The sequence below is a fragment of the Nyctibius grandis genome, chromosome 2 (assembly GCF_013368605.1).
Source record: "Nyctibius grandis isolate bNycGra1 chromosome 2, bNycGra1.pri, whole genome shotgun sequence".
In the NCBI taxonomy this organism is placed as follows: domain Eukaryota; kingdom Metazoa; phylum Chordata; class Aves; order Nyctibiiformes; family Nyctibiidae; genus Nyctibius; species Nyctibius grandis.
In genome coordinates, this window is record NC_090659.1 from 103,524,362 (window position 1) to 103,542,496 (window position 18,135).

At 40.3% G+C, this 18,135-nt stretch overlaps 1 protein-coding gene across 2 annotated transcripts in view; it reads left to right on the forward strand.

Annotated features, from left to right (window-relative positions):
- The window catches only part of FLT1 (fms related receptor tyrosine kinase 1), a 115,245-nt gene that overhangs the window by 29,676 nt on the left and 67,434 nt on the right, over positions 1-18,135 (forward strand). For both annotated transcript variants that reach the window (XM_068417993.1, XM_068418001.1), the window contains exons 5-10: positions 3,758-3,920; positions 4,008-4,144; positions 5,662-5,836; positions 7,802-7,919; positions 10,007-10,176; positions 10,588-10,747. In XM_068417993.1, coding sequence (XP_068274094.1) covers positions 3,758-3,920; positions 4,008-4,144; positions 5,662-5,836; positions 7,802-7,919; positions 10,007-10,176; positions 10,588-10,747 — 923 coding nt within the window. The remainder of the gene's footprint in view (positions 1-3,757; positions 3,921-4,007; positions 4,145-5,661; positions 5,837-7,801; positions 7,920-10,006; positions 10,177-10,587; positions 10,748-18,135) is intronic.

The window sequence follows — 18,135 nt, forward strand, 5'->3', positions numbered from 1 at the left end:
TCTCTTCCTCATCATATGATGACCTGTGAAATCAGTTGATAGTTTTGCTCTAATGCTTAATGGACAGATATCTAGAGCCTCTGAAACCATCATCCCTATCAATATGATTCTGGCAGTCTCATTCAAGAACTGTAAAATAAGATAAACCTTATTGCAATTAAGGTATGCACTTCCCTTGCTTTTTCAGTTGCTCTTGTCTTGCTAAATGGAGAAGGCATCACCTTTTGGTACAATGGCTTGATTCCCCTGTTTACTCTCCTTTTAGATTCTCTGTCAAAAAGTTAACGATGACTTTCACAGGAACAGAGGTAAATAAGCTTCAGCATACGAAATAAAAAGATGGAAAAACCCCAAGGATTTGGGGACCTGGACAGTCTGAATTCTTAATAATGGCACCTCATCCTTCCCAAATTGATGGAAGGGGAAACATGAAAGAAAAGTCAGGCATTCAAAACTCTAATGTACATTTTTACTATACTTTCAGCTGGCTCTTTCCAATACAATCTGTCTTTGGAAATGTGGGGGACCACAGCTTACTGTATGCTCTTGACCATATGTATATCCCCAAAACCTTGTGGTAGTACTGTGTTAATGCCACCAGGTACCAAAAAGGTTCAGTGGTTGGTGCTAAGCAAAGAAGGAGGCACAGCCTATACCAAAAGAAACTGAAGTCTAGTTTGAAACAAAGTACAAAGAAGGTAAAAGGCCAAGACTGCACTGGGAGCCACAGCAATGTGGTTCATGCAGATAAGTATGTGGACAGTAAATTCCATGTTTACTGCAGCCATCGCAACAAATTGATTCTTTGGATGCCTCTGACTATCTGCTGGTACCCATCTGTAAGCTATTATTTTAGCTGGACTTATCCTCTGATGCTTCGGTGGAAATCTCACTGTTCCAGCACTGTGTTTCGTCATCATAGGTTTTCTACTTCTCTCTGTGATGACTAAATGGCTGGGTTTTTTGACAAGGCCCTGAACTACATTGGCCCTGCTCTGCAAGGGGAATGGACGAGGTGGCCTCTAGAGGTGCCTTCCAACCTAAATTATTGTGTGATTTTGGGATCCTTTGTCCTGTACTATCCATGCAGCGATCATCATAGTGATGATGCCGTGTCTCTAGGTGGTGGTGTGAAAGCTGGTTTACACCAGAACAAAGGGCAGGACAAAGCAACTGTGCTTCTCTGAGAGTGGGAAACTGGTCATCTGAACCAGTGGGGAGAACCAGTGGGGAGAACTGTTACCGAAGCAAGTAAGGAGAGAGGGTAAAGCTGTGAAGGGCCATGAGGGTGAGCACCCAGCCACCACCCTTGTTCTCTTCTGGGACAAAATCCTGGTATTTCTACCCTCTGAAAGGGACTTCTTGCAGTATCTTGTTTCCCCGACTTAGGCAGAGACCAGCTGTGTCACAGCGGTCTTTCACTAGTCATAGACTTCAGTTTTCTAAAGTATTCTGTACAGTAAATTAAAAATGTAAGTTTATGCTTTTGGGTGTGAAAGTGTGCAACTTTTTAGTCTCAAAGCTGCAAAAAAACTACACAAAAAGATGTAGCTCTAGCTGGTTTTGAGGAGTGTCAGATGAGTAAACTGTGCAGGCAAAGATTTGCCTCCGGGGCAGATGAGTCTGTTGGATATAGAGACAAGAGACAACATTTGGTGTTGCAAAACAGGATCATATTTATGAGCACTTTATTTCCAAGACCCGGACACTTCCTGAATGTTTTGGTTACTTTCCCATTCCTGGAGTAAAGCTGATACAAATTCAATAATCCATCAATAAACTAGTTAATGAGAAGAGAATACATTCCCTGGGAAATGTCAGTCTAGGGAGGCTCTGAGGCTCTGACTTGACTCTGAATGTTCATGGTATGTATGAAAACCTGTAGAGGAATACGCTCAGAAATAGTTTGGTTTCTACCAAAGCAGCAAGAGGATAAATCCAGTTGAAGCCCTTGAAAGCATAACTATGAACTACTTAAACCAAAGCCTGAATATTTGTTTTATTTAGAACAGGAATGGCAACAGAGCTCTTAGAGTCTAGGATATTGTTGAATGGTAGCCAGAAGGCTATAATGTAATGGGCTTTACTTGTGTGTGTAACACACAGTTCCCCCGTGATTTGCATGCTTATTATAGCGTCTTATCAGCTGTTGTAAAGATAAGGAATTCTACCACAGCATTTTGTGCTCTGTAATTATTGTTCATTTGATTCATTGTGCGCTTCTGTCAGAGGAAATGGCATGAGATGAGTGGAGGTGATCTCAAGGGCAGCTTTTGGCGTGCGCTGAGCAGGCAGCACTGAGGGTGTTGTGTTTTGGAGAGAAGTTGTACCATGCAGGAAGGTGCTGGGCAGCCATGCTTCCCCCAGCCTCTGGCAGCCACCCATGCTGGCTTTGGCCGTAGGAAGGAGAGGGCTGGCCAGCATACAAGTCCTCTGCTCAAATAAAGCGGAAGAAAGAAATGAAGTGGGCATAGTGAGACTGGGTGGACAGTGAAAAGTGATGGGCTGCAAGGTGCTTAGTTGACCCCAAGGCCTTTGCTTAGGGCACTAATTAACTCAAACTCTGCTATGTGCCCTCTTTAAGAAATATTTTATTTTTACCATAAAAGCAGACTTTATAAAAGTAGGGTCACATCCAGGCTTTGTACTCGTGGCTGATCTCTGTGTTATCCAAATGGTGGCATTTATTCTATCGATAAGGCATAATAAAAAAACCATGATGCGAAAGCAAGAGGTCTTGTCTGAGCTTCAATGCCTATGCCATGCTTTGCCTTTTCAGTGTTTTTCTAGATACCTTATTGAAATAGGGCTTAAAACTCAAAGGATCCTAATGTAAAATATAATTTGTACTGCTGACAAAGTGTACACTTGATCCCACGTGGCAATATGTTAGTCTGTATTAGATTTCAGGTCTCAAGTTAATAACACCTGATGGCTTTACACTAATTACTTGTTGGGTCGACAACTTCTGAGGGACTTAGAAGTGCCAAATTTTTGAAATGTGCTGAATACTTTTTCTGTGGAAATGTGATGTATTTAGTGTTTCAGGGCATCTTTTCAAAATCTCTAGTCAATATGACATTCCTCATTCAGTACGATCAGTAGTTCTCAATAAAAGTACCCAAGGAAGATTTGTGGCTTTAAAATTTACACTTCATGTTGTATGTAATGGCTTAGAGACATGTACTGTTTGACCTGTCAGCTTTGGAACAGCCATTCATGTCCTTAACTTTTTTTTTTTTAAAAAAAAAACAGTCCAGTCCTTTAGGCAACATAAACATGAGAAGCATCAGATTGAATCCTGGCAGGAATCTGTTAAAGCCATGAAATGACAGCAAATAGTCCATTTGTCACCTGCATTGAAAAATGTGTATTTGCGTCTCAGTGGTGAAACCAGGATGCTTAATTGCAAAGGTTCACCAAGATGAGCACTTTAGCTGCCAGCCCGGAGCCAACAGAATAGCAGCCCCAGCTCTGAGGCTAATGATAGTGTCAATCTATTGTGTCATAAATTACATCCTGTTATAAATAATGAAATCTTGGAAACAAATAAAACATTCACATTCTCCACCCAGATTTTTCCTCTGTTTTGTGATGAAAATGTGACTTGAAAAATCTGCATAATTAAATGTCATCCTTTCTACTTTGATTGGCATTTTTTAGGGTGTTTTTTTCCCATTCCTTTCTATTAGGCTGCTTTGATTAGAGAGTGGCATGAGGATGAGTTGTTTTTATGATGCATGTTTCACATTTCCAGATTCCACGAGAAACCCTAATTCCTGATGGCAAAACAATAATCTGGGACAGTATGAAAGGCTTCAGAATACCTAAGGCAACCTACAGATTCATAGGACTCCTGAGCTGTGAGACAGCCGTCGGTGGACACAAGTACAGCACAAAGTACCTGACGCACCGAGAAAGTAAGTAGAGTTCTTCAGTTCACGTCTTTCAGAAAGCGTTCTGCCCTGGTGATGTTACTCACTTTTCTTTGTCTTCATCATGTGCAGCCAACACAATTTTTGATGTTCAGTTAAGCACCCCACGTCTTGTCAAGTTGCTGAAAGGAGACAGCCTGGCAATTAACTGCACTGTCACCGCAGCCTGGAACACCAGAGTGCAGATGACGTGGACTTATCCTGGAGAGGTGAGTGCTGTGATTGAAATGAAGAATCCAGGGGTTTCCCATAGATCACTCTGCATCTAGTATCCCGGGAGGAATTTTGCCTCGAAATGCTTGCTGTGGTTCGCATTCCACCGTTTTGACCCTTGCTGACATATCTTTAAAGGTTTCTTTTTTCTTTCTGGTGCTTAATTGAATAAGTAAACATGCTTACACAATGTACTCTGGTTATAGTGCATAATTGTGAGTGAACGCTAGAATTGTTTTATCCCTGGGAGCTTCTTTTTGACCTGGAGAAATGGTAGAAATTTATCACCCAGTCCCAGGCAGGGGCTCTCTCTTGTGACAAAAAAGTTTGCAGCTAGGCTGTCTTTCTCAACACATTCATTTCAAAGACTGGCAGACAGTCAGGCACCTGACTTGAGCACGTTTAGAGAAGATATTTTGATTTAGCTAGCCAAAATCTCATTTGTTAAGTGTCACATGAACAATCGTCTTGTTTTGACAACTGCAGGAATGATCTTGAATGTGCTTCTCCTCCCCCCGCATTGGGAGCATCCTCATAAATATTTGTCGCTTACAGAACAACTGCCAGGGGGTCCGTGTAAAGCTGATAAGAAATTTGACATTATTTTAAGGTTTACAACTCCCATTCCTTTCATGTCAGTTTGATTTATGCTGGTGATTCAAGTCAAGATCATTTATTATGTCACTCATTGTGCCTAATCACAAACTGAAATTATGATTACATTATATAGGGAAGATTAATGCAATAATTTCTTGCATACTGTAGCCATTGTCCCTGGCATTTTTCCACCTCAGAAATAAACAACTTAGCAACAAAAAATGCGCAAAATAATATATTACGTTGCTCATTGCTGTCTTACCAAGCTGGGCACCACACTTGTGAAATTCTGCTTTGTTTTTATTTGGATGGTAACTGAAGGGTGCTTAGTGTTTATAAGACACCAACAATGTCCTGGGTTAAATAAACTTTGAGGCCAAAGGCTGAGGGGGAGTTGCAGGAAATAACTCCTCAGACTCACATTATCTTCAGTTCCACCCTGTTATTCCCTTGCCAAATCTAGTCCCTTTTCCATCTATAGCGTTTCCAGAATTCTCCCCTTGTGTTAATGCTCTCTTCTTCTATATGTCTGCTGCTTATGGACACTTAATCCAGGCACCAAACTATGTGCCAGTGGCTCCAGGGATTTTTACGAGCAATGCTGGACAAGGAGCAATGGGGAGCTGGGTGTATTGGTATGGCAAGCCTTAAGAAGGGATGATCTTTGTCTGGAAAGAACTAGTTTGGATGCTTTTACAACTTTGGTGAAGATAGGAATGAATTGCAGTATAATAGTACATGTAATTTTTATTGTTGACTCCTCTGGAAATGTTAGGCATCTTTTGCACGTCTGTGCTGTACAGAGGGATCTGGATTTTTTTATTATGGTACGATGGCAGTACAGTAAAATAAAAATCTTAATAATCATGAAAAGTGGTTTGATTAAGCTCTTTCTTATGCATTTTTGCTTTTATAGGCAAGGAAGAGAGGTTCTGTAACACAGCGCATTGACCAGAAGAATGCAGAAGCCAATGTTTTCTACAGTATCCTTGTTGTTGACAAAGTGCGTGATATGGATAAAGGCCAGTATACCTGCCACGTGAAGAGCGGGCCATCAATCAAAGCTGTTAACACAACAGTCATTGTTTACGGTAAGAAATGTTGCAGATTTGTAGAATACTGAATGCTCATGTACCAAGTTCAGTCATACGATAGCTTTACATCTTGACACAAAGTGGAAGGGAATTTATAGCACGTTCATCATGGGCAGAAAAAAGAGGGAGACCAGAGAGAATGCGTGCCTTTTCTTCTGTGACTCTGTTGTATTGTTGGCAGTAGACATGTTAATGTTCACTTTGATCACTCTTGTCTGCTAAATACTGTGATGTCCTCAAGTCAGTTGTGGCCAAAGCAATCAGTTAAACTATAGTTTGCAAAAAAAAAAAAAAAAAAAAAAAAAAAAGTACAATAGAAGAATCCCACTTCCTCTTCTATGGTACTTATTCATTGTTTTCTATGAAAAATGAAGAAATAGATACACTAGCTCTACATGGAGCAGGTAGCTGCTACACCATTCAAAAAAATGAAACAAGCACAAGATACTGCGACTCATTAATGTGGTTTTATGGTGGGAGCCTTAAATGAGTTCCCTGTGGTCTGCCTGGGCCTTCTGTGAAATCTGGAAATTTCTGATGTTATTCCAAGTTTATGTGAGTTAGGACTTCTGTGCATTGGGACTCTATGAGAAGCTATTTTCTTTGTGGCATCCTATTACAATTAGGACTACCCAGGATCTTGGGAGCATTGTTGGTATTAAAGACCAAGCGGTTGGTGGGTGTCCTCTATGACAGATGACTCATGGTCAGAATATTGATTTGTTCCATGTTTACAGTGGTCTACCTTTTCTCTCTCATCTGAAAGTGTGGTCTAAGCATCCCATGTTGGTATTCTTAGAGAGTATTTCAGTCCATTTTCTCTATTTAAGCCCTGGACTAAGTCACTGGGAGCACAGAATGAATCATGATATCCACTGATTGTATTCTTAAAAAGATAAGCTGAAGCTGTCAGAAACTGAGTTTTAGATTAAAATTAAAGTCAGAGAAGCTGGAACTGTTGAAGCTAGCCTGTAAACTCTTATTCACATAAGCAGCCCCATCTATGGGTTACTTGTATTAGAAAGAGCCTGTGTGAATAAGAGTTTGCAGAATCAGGGTTGTATCTTCATAACTTGACTTGTGTAATTAAACTACTGATTTGTCTTGTGCATGTTATTTTCAATGTGTGTGGCAAGTGTGATTAAATATTGCACTTGTTTAATAAATATCCAACATCCTTGAGCAGTCCATAATGTGAGTAAATATTGCACCATAGGTACTGTCAAAATGGCACTCAAACAATTTTTCATGTTTGGTATGTTTTATTTTACTCAAGTGCAGTTTGGGGGCGGGAGGCGGGGCGGGGGGAAGAGATTTTCCAATGTGTTGTACAAACATCGTGTTTTATCGCATCTGGTAAAACCCATCAACTTGCCAGAGAGTTTGAAATATGGGGCAGTACAACTAGAAAAGAACAAATTCCAGCAGGCTGAGATTTTTCCAGTGAAGTGATAAAGTTTTGTTTGTTTGATAAAACAGCTGTTTACCAATGGTACAGAAAGTTTCTGCCTTTTCCTTTGCTGTTTCTCTGAAGTTCCCTTAAATTCTCTCTGGCAGAATATTTTCTTTTGGAACATTCATTAATTCTTGGCCTTTAGGAGTGGAGGGGTCATCTGCTCTTCTAGTTCAGCTTCCCATGTACCACGAACCACCTTATCTCTTCTGCTGAAACTAGTGCCTTTTTTTCTGACTGAAGCACAATGTGAATTTGGCTAGAGTGTATCTTCTCCAGGCAAATTCATGGCCTGCGAGCTGTATCTCTGTTTCTTGTATATTTGTGGTATTATTCTCTATATTTTATAGATCTCCAGGAGGTTAGGCTTTATGCTTGCTGTTGCCATGTGGGAACACCAAAGTTATTGAAGATCATTTTCATTTGGATTCCTGTTCTCTTTAGTAGAACAACTCTTTTTGCAGGATGACAACCAGTAATATAGGTGCGCTCTTTTTCTTTTGTTTAAGATAAAATGTTCATTAATTTGAAACACCGAAGAAAAACTGCACTGGAGGCTGTAGCTGGAAGAAAATCCTATCGTTTGTCAATGAAAGTGAAGGCATTTCCCTCTCCAGAGGTTATATGGTAGGACAACAGTTACTTCCACGTATGCATACTGGACCTCTTCTTAGATGAAAAATAATATCTTGGTAAAATATGAAAATAAGACCCCTTGAAATGGCAACAAACTGGAGACAATACAGTTGTGGAGTTTTATTGGAAGTTTCAGGGTTGTCCTGGGTTTAATAATTTATGAGAAGATCATCTCCATTTTGCAAGTGCAAAAAAGGAGGTCTGGAAAGCTTGAAGCTCAGATCCTCAAATATGTTAGATATGTCTCCTATTGAAATCGATGGACACTCTACAGCTAAATATCTCTACCAGTCTTGACTGAAGTGTTGCATCTAACTTCACTCAGACCTACATATGAGACCTGAACTTGCTTTTCAGACAGTAGGAGAAACAAAAGGAGTTTTTCATTAAAAAAAACTTGAGTTGAGTCATACAGAGTCTTGACTGAAGTGTTGCATCTAACTTCACTCAGACCTACATATGAGACCTGAACTTGCTTTTCAGACAGTAGGAGAAACAAAAGGAGTTTTTCATTAAAAAAAACTTGAGTTGAGTCATACAGACATGCACAATTAGAAAAGCAATGGAAATTGTTTTTATTATATGGTGATCTGCAGGTTGTAGATCTGCTTCAGTGACTGGAGCATGCACTTTGGCTCATGTATGCTCTGTTAAATCTTTTGAACAGTTTTTTTTGTATTAACTTAAACTACTTTTATATAAAACAATGTTATCTATTCATGATCTTAAGTGGGTTTTTTTGTTTAAATAATTTTAAATACCAGTAGCTCTGGCTCAAGTCATTGCACTTTAACAAAGGGTCTATGACAAGACTGATTAAGAAGACAAATCATGCATACATGAACAGTGAGAGTTCATGTTACTCACAGATAGAAATTACTTTTGCTCCAAACATTTTGTTTCGTTTTACAAAACCCTTACATTTATAGCTACACATCGAAAATTAAGGGGCGAAGGTGGAGCTGATGCTAGTCATTTATACAATAATTTCTGTTTCTTTAGTGGTTGGGCTTCTTGACTACACATATAGATCCAAAACTCCTGAAATACAAAAAAAAATCCATATAAATAAGAATTTTTATTTATCACTGCGAGGTTGGTCACACTGGAACAAGTAGTCCAGAGAGGCTATGGAGTATCCATCCTTGGAGATGTTCAAAACCAGACTGAAAATGGTTTTGGGCAACTTGCTGACCTTGCGTTGACCAGGGGTTGGACTAGGCGATCTCCAGGGGCTCTTTCAGCTTCAACTATTCTGCGGTTCTGTAAAATACAGATACAGTGAAATGCTTAAATCCATAATCCTTAGACCCAATTTTTAGTGCTTCTCTAATAACTGTAAGAGTTTTCTGTAAATACTTACTAAAACCTGTGAATCATTTTAATCAAATCCGTCATCATAGTGAAGCTCTGTTGCACTCTTCTACTAACATCGTGTCAACTTCATACAGCAAACTACCAAAATGTGCTTTATGCTGCATTTTAGACTTTGGAGAAAAATATTGTTCTTCTTTAGGAATCTGTGTGTGAGCAACAGTTAGTTTCTCTGTTGATTTTCTGTTATCTTTAAAAACATTCACTTGATAGCAGGATATCTGATTCTTAAGTGCTTATCTAATCTACTTACTCTTCCTCTTCCTAAAATCACTGCTGTGCTTAGGTTACTGTAATACTTTGTCCCAGGATGTATTCTGAGGTCATAAAGAAATGATCAGTGCTGGATGACACAACCTTTATTTGTGTGAACGACTCTTAGCCAAAATGGTTGTCTTCTAGACTAAATGGTGGCACAAGCACGAGAAACCAGGATCTTCAGAGACAGAGTTGCAATTTTCAGCAACTCTCAAATACTGTCAGATCCTTATCAATTTTAAAATATAGAATGGTATTCTCCAAAGTGCTTTATAAATATCAGCAATCTTACTTGTAAGGGAAGGATAAGCCTCTGGTAAACAGAACCTCAGACTGTAAATTCAATCCTTACCTAAAGATTGAGAAATGTTGTGAAATGAAATTACGCAGGCAGTTTAAGCAATGTTATTTTTCAAAATTTTGATTTCTGGAATTCTTTTAAACAGGTTAAAAGATGGGCTACCTGCTGCTGAAAAGTGTGCCCGGTACATGATTAAAGACTATTCATTAATCATCAAGGATGTTGCTGAGGAAGATGCCGGAAACTACACTATGATATTGAGCATACGACAGTGGAACTTGTCTAAGAATCTTACAGTCACTCTTGGAGTAAACGGTAAGTTTGCAGCATGTTCCCATGCTTCTCCTGAACATGTAAATGCTAAATTTTCATTGACATAGATTTTCATTGATCTCACACAGTTCAGGTCATTGTGGGTTTTCTTACTGACTTTCGTAGACCCAAATTCAAGCCCTGTATGCTGGGTGACAGGCCCATCTTGGAATCAGCAGATGGACACTGGTTTTCATTAGAAGGGGTTCTGTCTTCTAGGGTCACATACTTGTTCCTGATGACTTAAATATGTTACTAACCGCTCATCTGACTTGACTTAGGCCTGCTTTTTTCCTTTGTTCTCCTGAGGATTTTTCTTATTACTCACCCTGCAGGAATGTAGTATTTTCATGATCATGCAATACATTGGAAATGAGCTGGATTTAATTGCTTTTCAATTTTTACCCTTTACAGTGAAACCCCAGATATATGAAAATGCTGTGTCATCATTCCCTGATCCCAATCTGTATTTACTGAGCAGCAAACAATTGCTGACATGCACGGTGTATGGTATTCCTCAGCCTAAAATTACATGGATGTGGTATCCCTGTAGACAAAACCATTCTAAAACAAGGTAGGACAGCTTCCTTCCTTCTATTTAGCATGTCTTCCCTTACTATTACATTTAAATATTTACCTTTTACAAGAATAAATCTTGCCATGATTATTGTTTAGTTAGTGGTGTTTGTATACTTTTAATCAATGTATTTTTTAGTAAACATGGAGGCACAATGCAATTTTTTCTTCATCATTATTTAAAAATGGAGGGCAGAGCTGTTATTTTGTAATGCTACTTAGGTTTATTTACAGTTCGCTACTATTCATGCATGCAATGTCCAGAGATGATAAAAGCTTTTTAATTTTTATGAGGGAAGCCTTGCAGGCAATGTCTTACAAAGTTCACACGCTTTTTCATGGAGGAGATTTCCGTGCTTTCCTCGCTTTCCTCCATGCACAGTGATTTCACTGTGTGCTTTCTTTTGAAATTCAACAGAAATCCATTATGAAGGTCAAATCTTTCTTATGATACATTGACTCATAGATTCAGTTCAGCAAGCCAAATGTGCCCAGCATTCTCCAGATGATATTTCAACAGAGTAAAATATAAATGACACCATACAAGCTTACTTGATGCTGATGTGGCACTTAACTAATCCGCTTTTATATTTAAGCTTTCTTTTCAGCTATGTTTCTCTTACAATTACAAGTTTGTGTGTTGACTCATTTATCCAAAGCTCTTCCCAAATCATGAAATCTGATACAATCTTAGTGATTAACACTCAACATCCACAATGGCATTAGCATTAAGCTACTATTGAAGGGTTCAAACATGCGAGGTATTTGGATCACAGCAAAACTAAGATACTTAAAAACCTAATAAAAGTTTAGGAAGCAACATTTTCTCAGTTTCAGTTGAAGTTAATCATTTTACATAGAATTTAACTTCTTTAACACTTTCATAGAATTGGGTTTTAGTGCCAATTCAGCCAAACATTTAAGCACATGCTTAACTGCAGGGATTAAGGAGGACAAACATCTTATTTCAAATTAAGGATGCTTGTTAAGTGCTTTGTAATCAGTGGGAGAGTGGTCAGCGCTTTCTAGAAGCACACATAGTTTTCCCAATTACGCCTTGCTTTGGGATTATGCTAATAGGTGGCTTTCTGTGCCCTTCTCACCAAGAGATGGCACTAGCAATCTCTCCTTTTGCTCGAATAGGTATAACCTGAAATTCTCCATTTCCAGGACAGGTGAGGGCTGCATTTCCTCTATCTGTTATGTTACCTTCGAAGGACAAGTCACAAAATTCTCAGTATTTATTTTTGCAAGGTGTAAGGAAAAAGAAATTACAGCATCTTTTAAGTAGAGAAACCCTGTGAAAGGCGTGTATGAAAATTTTCAATCTTTTAGTTTCTTTCAAGTGTTTATACACCTATGCATGTTCTGGATTGAAATCACAATGCAGCACTGATAAAACAGTTGGTTCTTCTTTGGGAGTTGGGGTGGTGCTCATCCTTTGTCAAATATTTCCTTCTGTTAACAAGCACAGATCTGCACTACAGCACAGGAGAGTGTGTCATCAAAAATAGAAATTAATATCCGCTAGCAGGTGTTTAATAATGTGCTAAACTGTAGACTCAATTAAATGCTAATTAGAAGTGTGCTTGAGCAGGTGATCAGAGGAGAAATGTAACAATTTGAATCAGCTATTGGCTCTGTTACAAGGTTGTTTCCAGACTTGCTTCCAAATAGCCCTCATAATTGTTCTGCGACAATTCTCTTTAACCCCCTCCCCTTCCTTCTCCTTTAAATGCTCACTGAAGAAGTAGTCTGGAGAATACCATTTTTAATGCTTTGCCTAAGAGGAGTGGAACGTCTCTGTCTGAATAATATGGTGACAATTAACTATCGCAGAAAGGCAGAAATACCTGAATAATTACATTTTGTCTCCTGCTCCAAGAAGTGAGCAGAGTGGATTACCTCAGCCACTGGCTTGGCTTGCTCAGGCTGATGTCTGTGCCAGTTTAGGAGTTCTCCCTGAGGAACCAGAGAACCCTTTAATCCCATCTAATTCACTATACTTCCCTCTTTATGTGAGGGGAGGTTTGCCTAAGCAACAGATTTAAGGTGTGTGTACCTTGTGCAGCAGACAAAAAATGTATCTTCTTCTGCCATTACAGAATTTTCTTTGGATTTACCTGCCCAGTATTAGGTTTCCAAGGCTAAAATGTTGCTCTATTTGTGCTCAAGTAGTGCCTATTTCTGTGTACAGATGTACCTCGTACCTTAAGTTGATAAACCCCCACAGGTTACCATTATTAGTGTATGGCAGTAGGGATTCTCGTCAGGTTTCTGAATCCCATGCCACAGGACAGAGCGCACACTCCGAGGAAAAAGATGCTGTTACTGCAAAGACCTTGCAGTGCACAGATCTGTTTGCTCCAAAATTTATATATGTGCATAACTTCACACCGCTCGAGTACTATCACTGGAAGTTGGGGAATGATGCATAGTGCATAAATTAAGTGGTTTTATTTCCGAAGGACTATTGCCTAAGGGCTCCTTGATAGAAACCATTAGGTTATCTGTCTGCTTCTTTCAGTTTCTGTTCCAGACAGTATTTCTGTTTCAAAAATCTAAAAATACCTCAGCGGATTCCATTGCTTTTGAACAAAATGCAGATATATTTTAATGCTTTGTGATGGATACAATCAATTTGCATAACTCTCCTCTCTACTTCATTCAGGCCAGTAACAGGAGGCCAGCCAAATTAAACATTTTCCATAGTTTCCTGGTAGCAAATTTAAAAAAAAAAAAAAAAAATCTGTAAAATTGCTCAACAAATGTGACTTTTTGGAATGTGGAGAGACCATCGTCATTAAAATTCCCGTTCTTTATTTTCTGTTAAAATTACTTTGCTTAAACCAACGCTATTGCCATTAAATAACCTTTTGTTAGCTAGCTAGCTAACTAGATGGAAAGCTTCTTTTCTGATGTTCACCCCAGCAAGGAAACATAGAAGAGTCAAGAAAAACTGTCTGGGGCAAAAAAGTAACATTCTGAGAGTTTTTAAAGGTTATGCAGAGCTAGTAAATTCTAAGATGGCAGGCAAAAGACAGTAGAAGATGCAATGAGAGTTAAAATAAAATGCAATTAAAAAAATTAAAGATTAGTCTTTCTTAAATGACCGAGAAACCTCTTTTCCAGTGGTATCTTACTCCAGCTTACTCTGCTTCTCTGTAGCAGACACTGACATTCCCAGGCTGGGCAGCCCCCAGTTGCTCAGTGGATATAGGAGAAGACAGCCTGTGGGACACTTGTCCCACAGTGTCCATCAGCCTCCTTGGCCTCTTCCTTACCACCCCGGAGTTGTTCTTTCTGGCCTCGTTTTTGCTCAGGTTGGGTTGTCAGCAGAGGGGCAGCCAGCGGCAGGGCTTGCTGAGGGTCTCTGGAGCCAGCCAGGCTGGGCTCCACCTAAAACTCATCAACTCTGAGGCTGCAGAATGAGCGTCTGCACACCAGGAACGTGCTTGATGTTAATGGTTCTTGACCTGAATCTCTTCAGCAGATTTGTGTTTATCTTAAACTGGTCTGGCAGAGATTGCCAAGAAAGGCATGTGGGATATTGATACTGCTCAGTGGAAGCACTGGTTTCCTCAGTGGTTGTGCGATGTCATTTGGGGGCAGTTTCTCTCTCTGGACATTTCCATGTGGGCAGTTCAAGGGAGATCTTCATCGTGCTCGGCCAAGGTTTGACCAATCGGCCCTTCAGAAACTGCAAACAGATGCAACAGTGAAATTTTCCCTTGGGTGTTCTAACTCTCCCATTACCTCACTGCCTCCCTTTCTCCTTGAGCTATCAGTTTTGTTTAGCCTCAAACTGAACATCAGATTATTATTTTACAACCCTGCCATCACATCGGTCTGTGTTTGTTTGGCTTTTGTTTTTTTCTCTGTGTGCGTGCATGAGGGAGAGAGAAACATGACAATATTGCGGAGATACCTACAAAACCAAAGTCATTGGAAAAACTGGTACCTGATTCTCTGCCCCCCTGACTATGGTGTCAGGATATGAACTCTTCTTACTGGTAAAACCACCTGAATGGTGGGATTGGGAATGAAGTGGTTGAATACGTGAAGCTGGGGACAGAAACGGGCAGCAGGGACCAGGGGCTGTGCAGCCATGCCTAAGCTGGTACTGCTGCCAAAGAGCTAATCTCAGGAAACCACGACGGCTGTAACGCTCCAATGTGGGTCCACGCTTGTCAGTGGCATCACTACTGCTTTAACACAGAGTGATGAGAAGGGAATATTACCTCCCTTTGAGGCTTGTCTGCAGTGCGAAGGTAGGGTCATGTGCATGATTTTCTACAGAAATAGCTCTCCAGCACTGCGCAGGGAGGAAGAAGAGCGTGTCGTGCATCTCAGTGAGACAAAAACTAGAGGTTTTCCTTGAAACTTCTGCACAGATATAGAAAGCCTGAAACTACCGTAATGAAAGTGCATGGCCAGACTCCCACCCGCTTCAGTGAAAGAGGAGGCAGGTCATGTGTGCATAGCATTTCTAATTGCATTTCTGCGTTGTTTATGTCAGTGTATTAATAAAGAATTGAAAGGCAGAATCATTAGGATGTAGGGGAAACCAGATTTGGAACATCAGTGAGGTATATAAAATGAACAAGTAAAGAACAAATGTTAATTGTACTTAATTAGAAATGTACTGAACCACCCAAATTTAATTGTGGATGTCTGCAAACATTGATGCCCATTAGTTGGTCCACAGCAACTGTTTTGTTCCCCATGCCACCTTCTATTTTCGGAAAGGGGAAGTCTGAGTCCTTAGATCTGGTAAAAGTAGGTCAAATGCCATTAATAAACAGGTAGTTCAAAAATGCCTTTGTTTAATTTGACATGTGGCCAGATCCTCAGCTCTAAATTCACACTGGACGAGGATCTGGCTGATGGCCTTTGTGCCTTCCACTCTCTACTACAAGAAAATCTTCTTACAGTGATCTAGTAACGTGAAGTTACTTAAAATGGATACAACAAAAAAATATGCTAGCTATTCCCTTATTTTGCTACATTTGGGGAAATACTTTAGCATAAATAAAAATCAGACCCTGTAATTTTCACATATCTTTCAAAAAATGCAGAGGAACAGACATGAGTATACATTGTGGCAGTGTGGACTTGCAGAGAATTTGAAGCCAAAAGAAAGAGAGAAGTGAAATAACGTCTGATCTGCTTCATCCTGAACAAGCAATTTGCTGAAGCATCTCATTCTGCACTTCCACTGTGAGCCAAAAGTCAATGCTTGTTTGTGAACACCTTCTATCCTCTGAAAACAGCTAGTAGGACTGTATCCTTGTCCTCAGTATTTTGGATTTTTTTTATACTTTTAAATATTTTACTTACAAAATGCCATATGAATCAGACCTAGCATATGCATATGGATAAATAAGCTTGACAGATACATTCTATACATTGAGTACAGTTTGTCCCAGTCTGTCCTCAGGGTGACACACTGATGAATTTATTCTGCAAGCTGTAAATGGTTTGATTATGGGTCTTAGCTGAACCAGAAGCTTAAGCTTTCAAATTTCGATATTGCTAGTTTTCAAATCACTTTAAATCAAAGTTTTTCAAGTTTAACAGGAAATGTTTTAAAATAAAATGCATTATGTTGCCCAAGTATTTTTTTTTTAACTGGTCATTGATCAAACTTAAACCATAAGGGCTGGAGAGTTGGGCGGGGAGAAATTTAATGAAATATAACAAGGGCAAGTGTAGAGTCCTGCATCTGGGCAAGAACAACCCCATGTACCAGTACAAGTTGGGGACAGACCTGTTGGAGACCAGAGTACGGGAAAGGGACCTGGGGGTCCTAGTGGACAGCAGGATGACCATGAGCCAGCAGTGTGCCCTTGTGGCCAAGAAGGCCAATGGCATCCTGGGGTGTATTAGAAGGGGTGTGGTTAGCAGGTCAAGAGAGGTTCTCCTCCCCCTCTACTCTACCCTGGTGAGGCCGCATCTGGAATATTGTGTCCAGTTCTGGGCCCCTCAGTTCAAGAAGGACAGGGAACTGCTAGAGAGAGTCCAGCGCAGAGCCACGAAGATGCTTAAGGGAGTGGAACATCTCCCTTATGAGGAGAGGCTGAGGGAGCTGGGTCTCTTTAGCTTAGAGAAGAGGAGACTGAGGGGTGACCTCATTAATGTTTATAAATATGTAAAGGGCAAGTGTCATGAGGATGGAGCCAGGCTCTTCTCAGTGACATCCCTTGACAGGACAAGGGGCAATGGGTGCAAGCTGGAACACAGGAGGTTCCACATAAATATGAGGAAAAACTTCTTTACAGTGAGGGTGACCGAACACTGGAACAGGCTGTCCAGAGAGGTTGTGGAGTCTCCTTCTCCGGAGACATTCAAAACCCACCTGGACGCGTTCCTGTGTGATATGGTCTAGGCAATCCTGCTCCGGCAGGGGGATTGGACTAGATGATCTTTCGAGGTCCCTTCCAATCCCTAACATTCTGTGATTCTGTGATTCTGTGGGAGTTAAGGAAATGTGTATTAGTACAATTCCAGTCAACAACTTCTGTAAGTTTTAGGACACCTGATACACTCTAAGTGGGAAGCACAGTAAGATCCAGGTGGTCAGAGGTGGTCTCCTTAGTATCACACTTTTATCCTCGCTTGCTGTCCCTCTTTTTTTCCCAGTTTCTTTTTTTTCCTCTTGTTGCCTGGGGTGGTCTCTTGGCTTTACTAGGGACAGTCTGACACACAGTCTTAAGGAAGAACATGTAAGGGTCATGCAGATGGTGGGATGTTATTGCTTGATCTTTTACTCGCTGTGGCCCAGTCCATAGAAAATAAAGCATGTGACAGGCTGTACGTGGGGAGTGCACATCGTGAGCGAGGTCCCGCACGCTGGTGATGTCCGAGCCAGTGGGACGTCCCAGCCCATAGCCAGAAACCTGCTCCTGCACTAGCAGGGGCTCTTGGCCAAAGGAAGGCACCAGGTCAAACTCTGTGTGTGCTTAGGAGTGATTATGAATGGAGTACTATTATGGGACCTAGTACACCTTTTACAAAAATATACAAACTTTAGTTAGCATCCTTTTTCCTTTTACGTGTATGCCTTTCAAAAAGCCTTTGCAGAAGGCTTTGAACAGACACGACATATGAGGTAAGATCAAGGTCAGAAAAAACTATCCAGTTGAAAAATAGAAAACAGAGGTTAAGAGGGAACAGCCAGTTCTTACAGCGTACGGAGGCAACCAGTGAAGTTTTTCAGGAGCTGTTGCTGGGGTTTGTACTTGTCAACATGTTCAGAAATAACCTGGAAAAGGTGGTAAGGAGGTGACAGAGTTTGCTGATGATACTAAGTTATTCAGATTTGTAAAGATGAGGGCTGATTGTGAAGAAATGCAGAACTATATGAATCTGGGTATCTGAGTGATA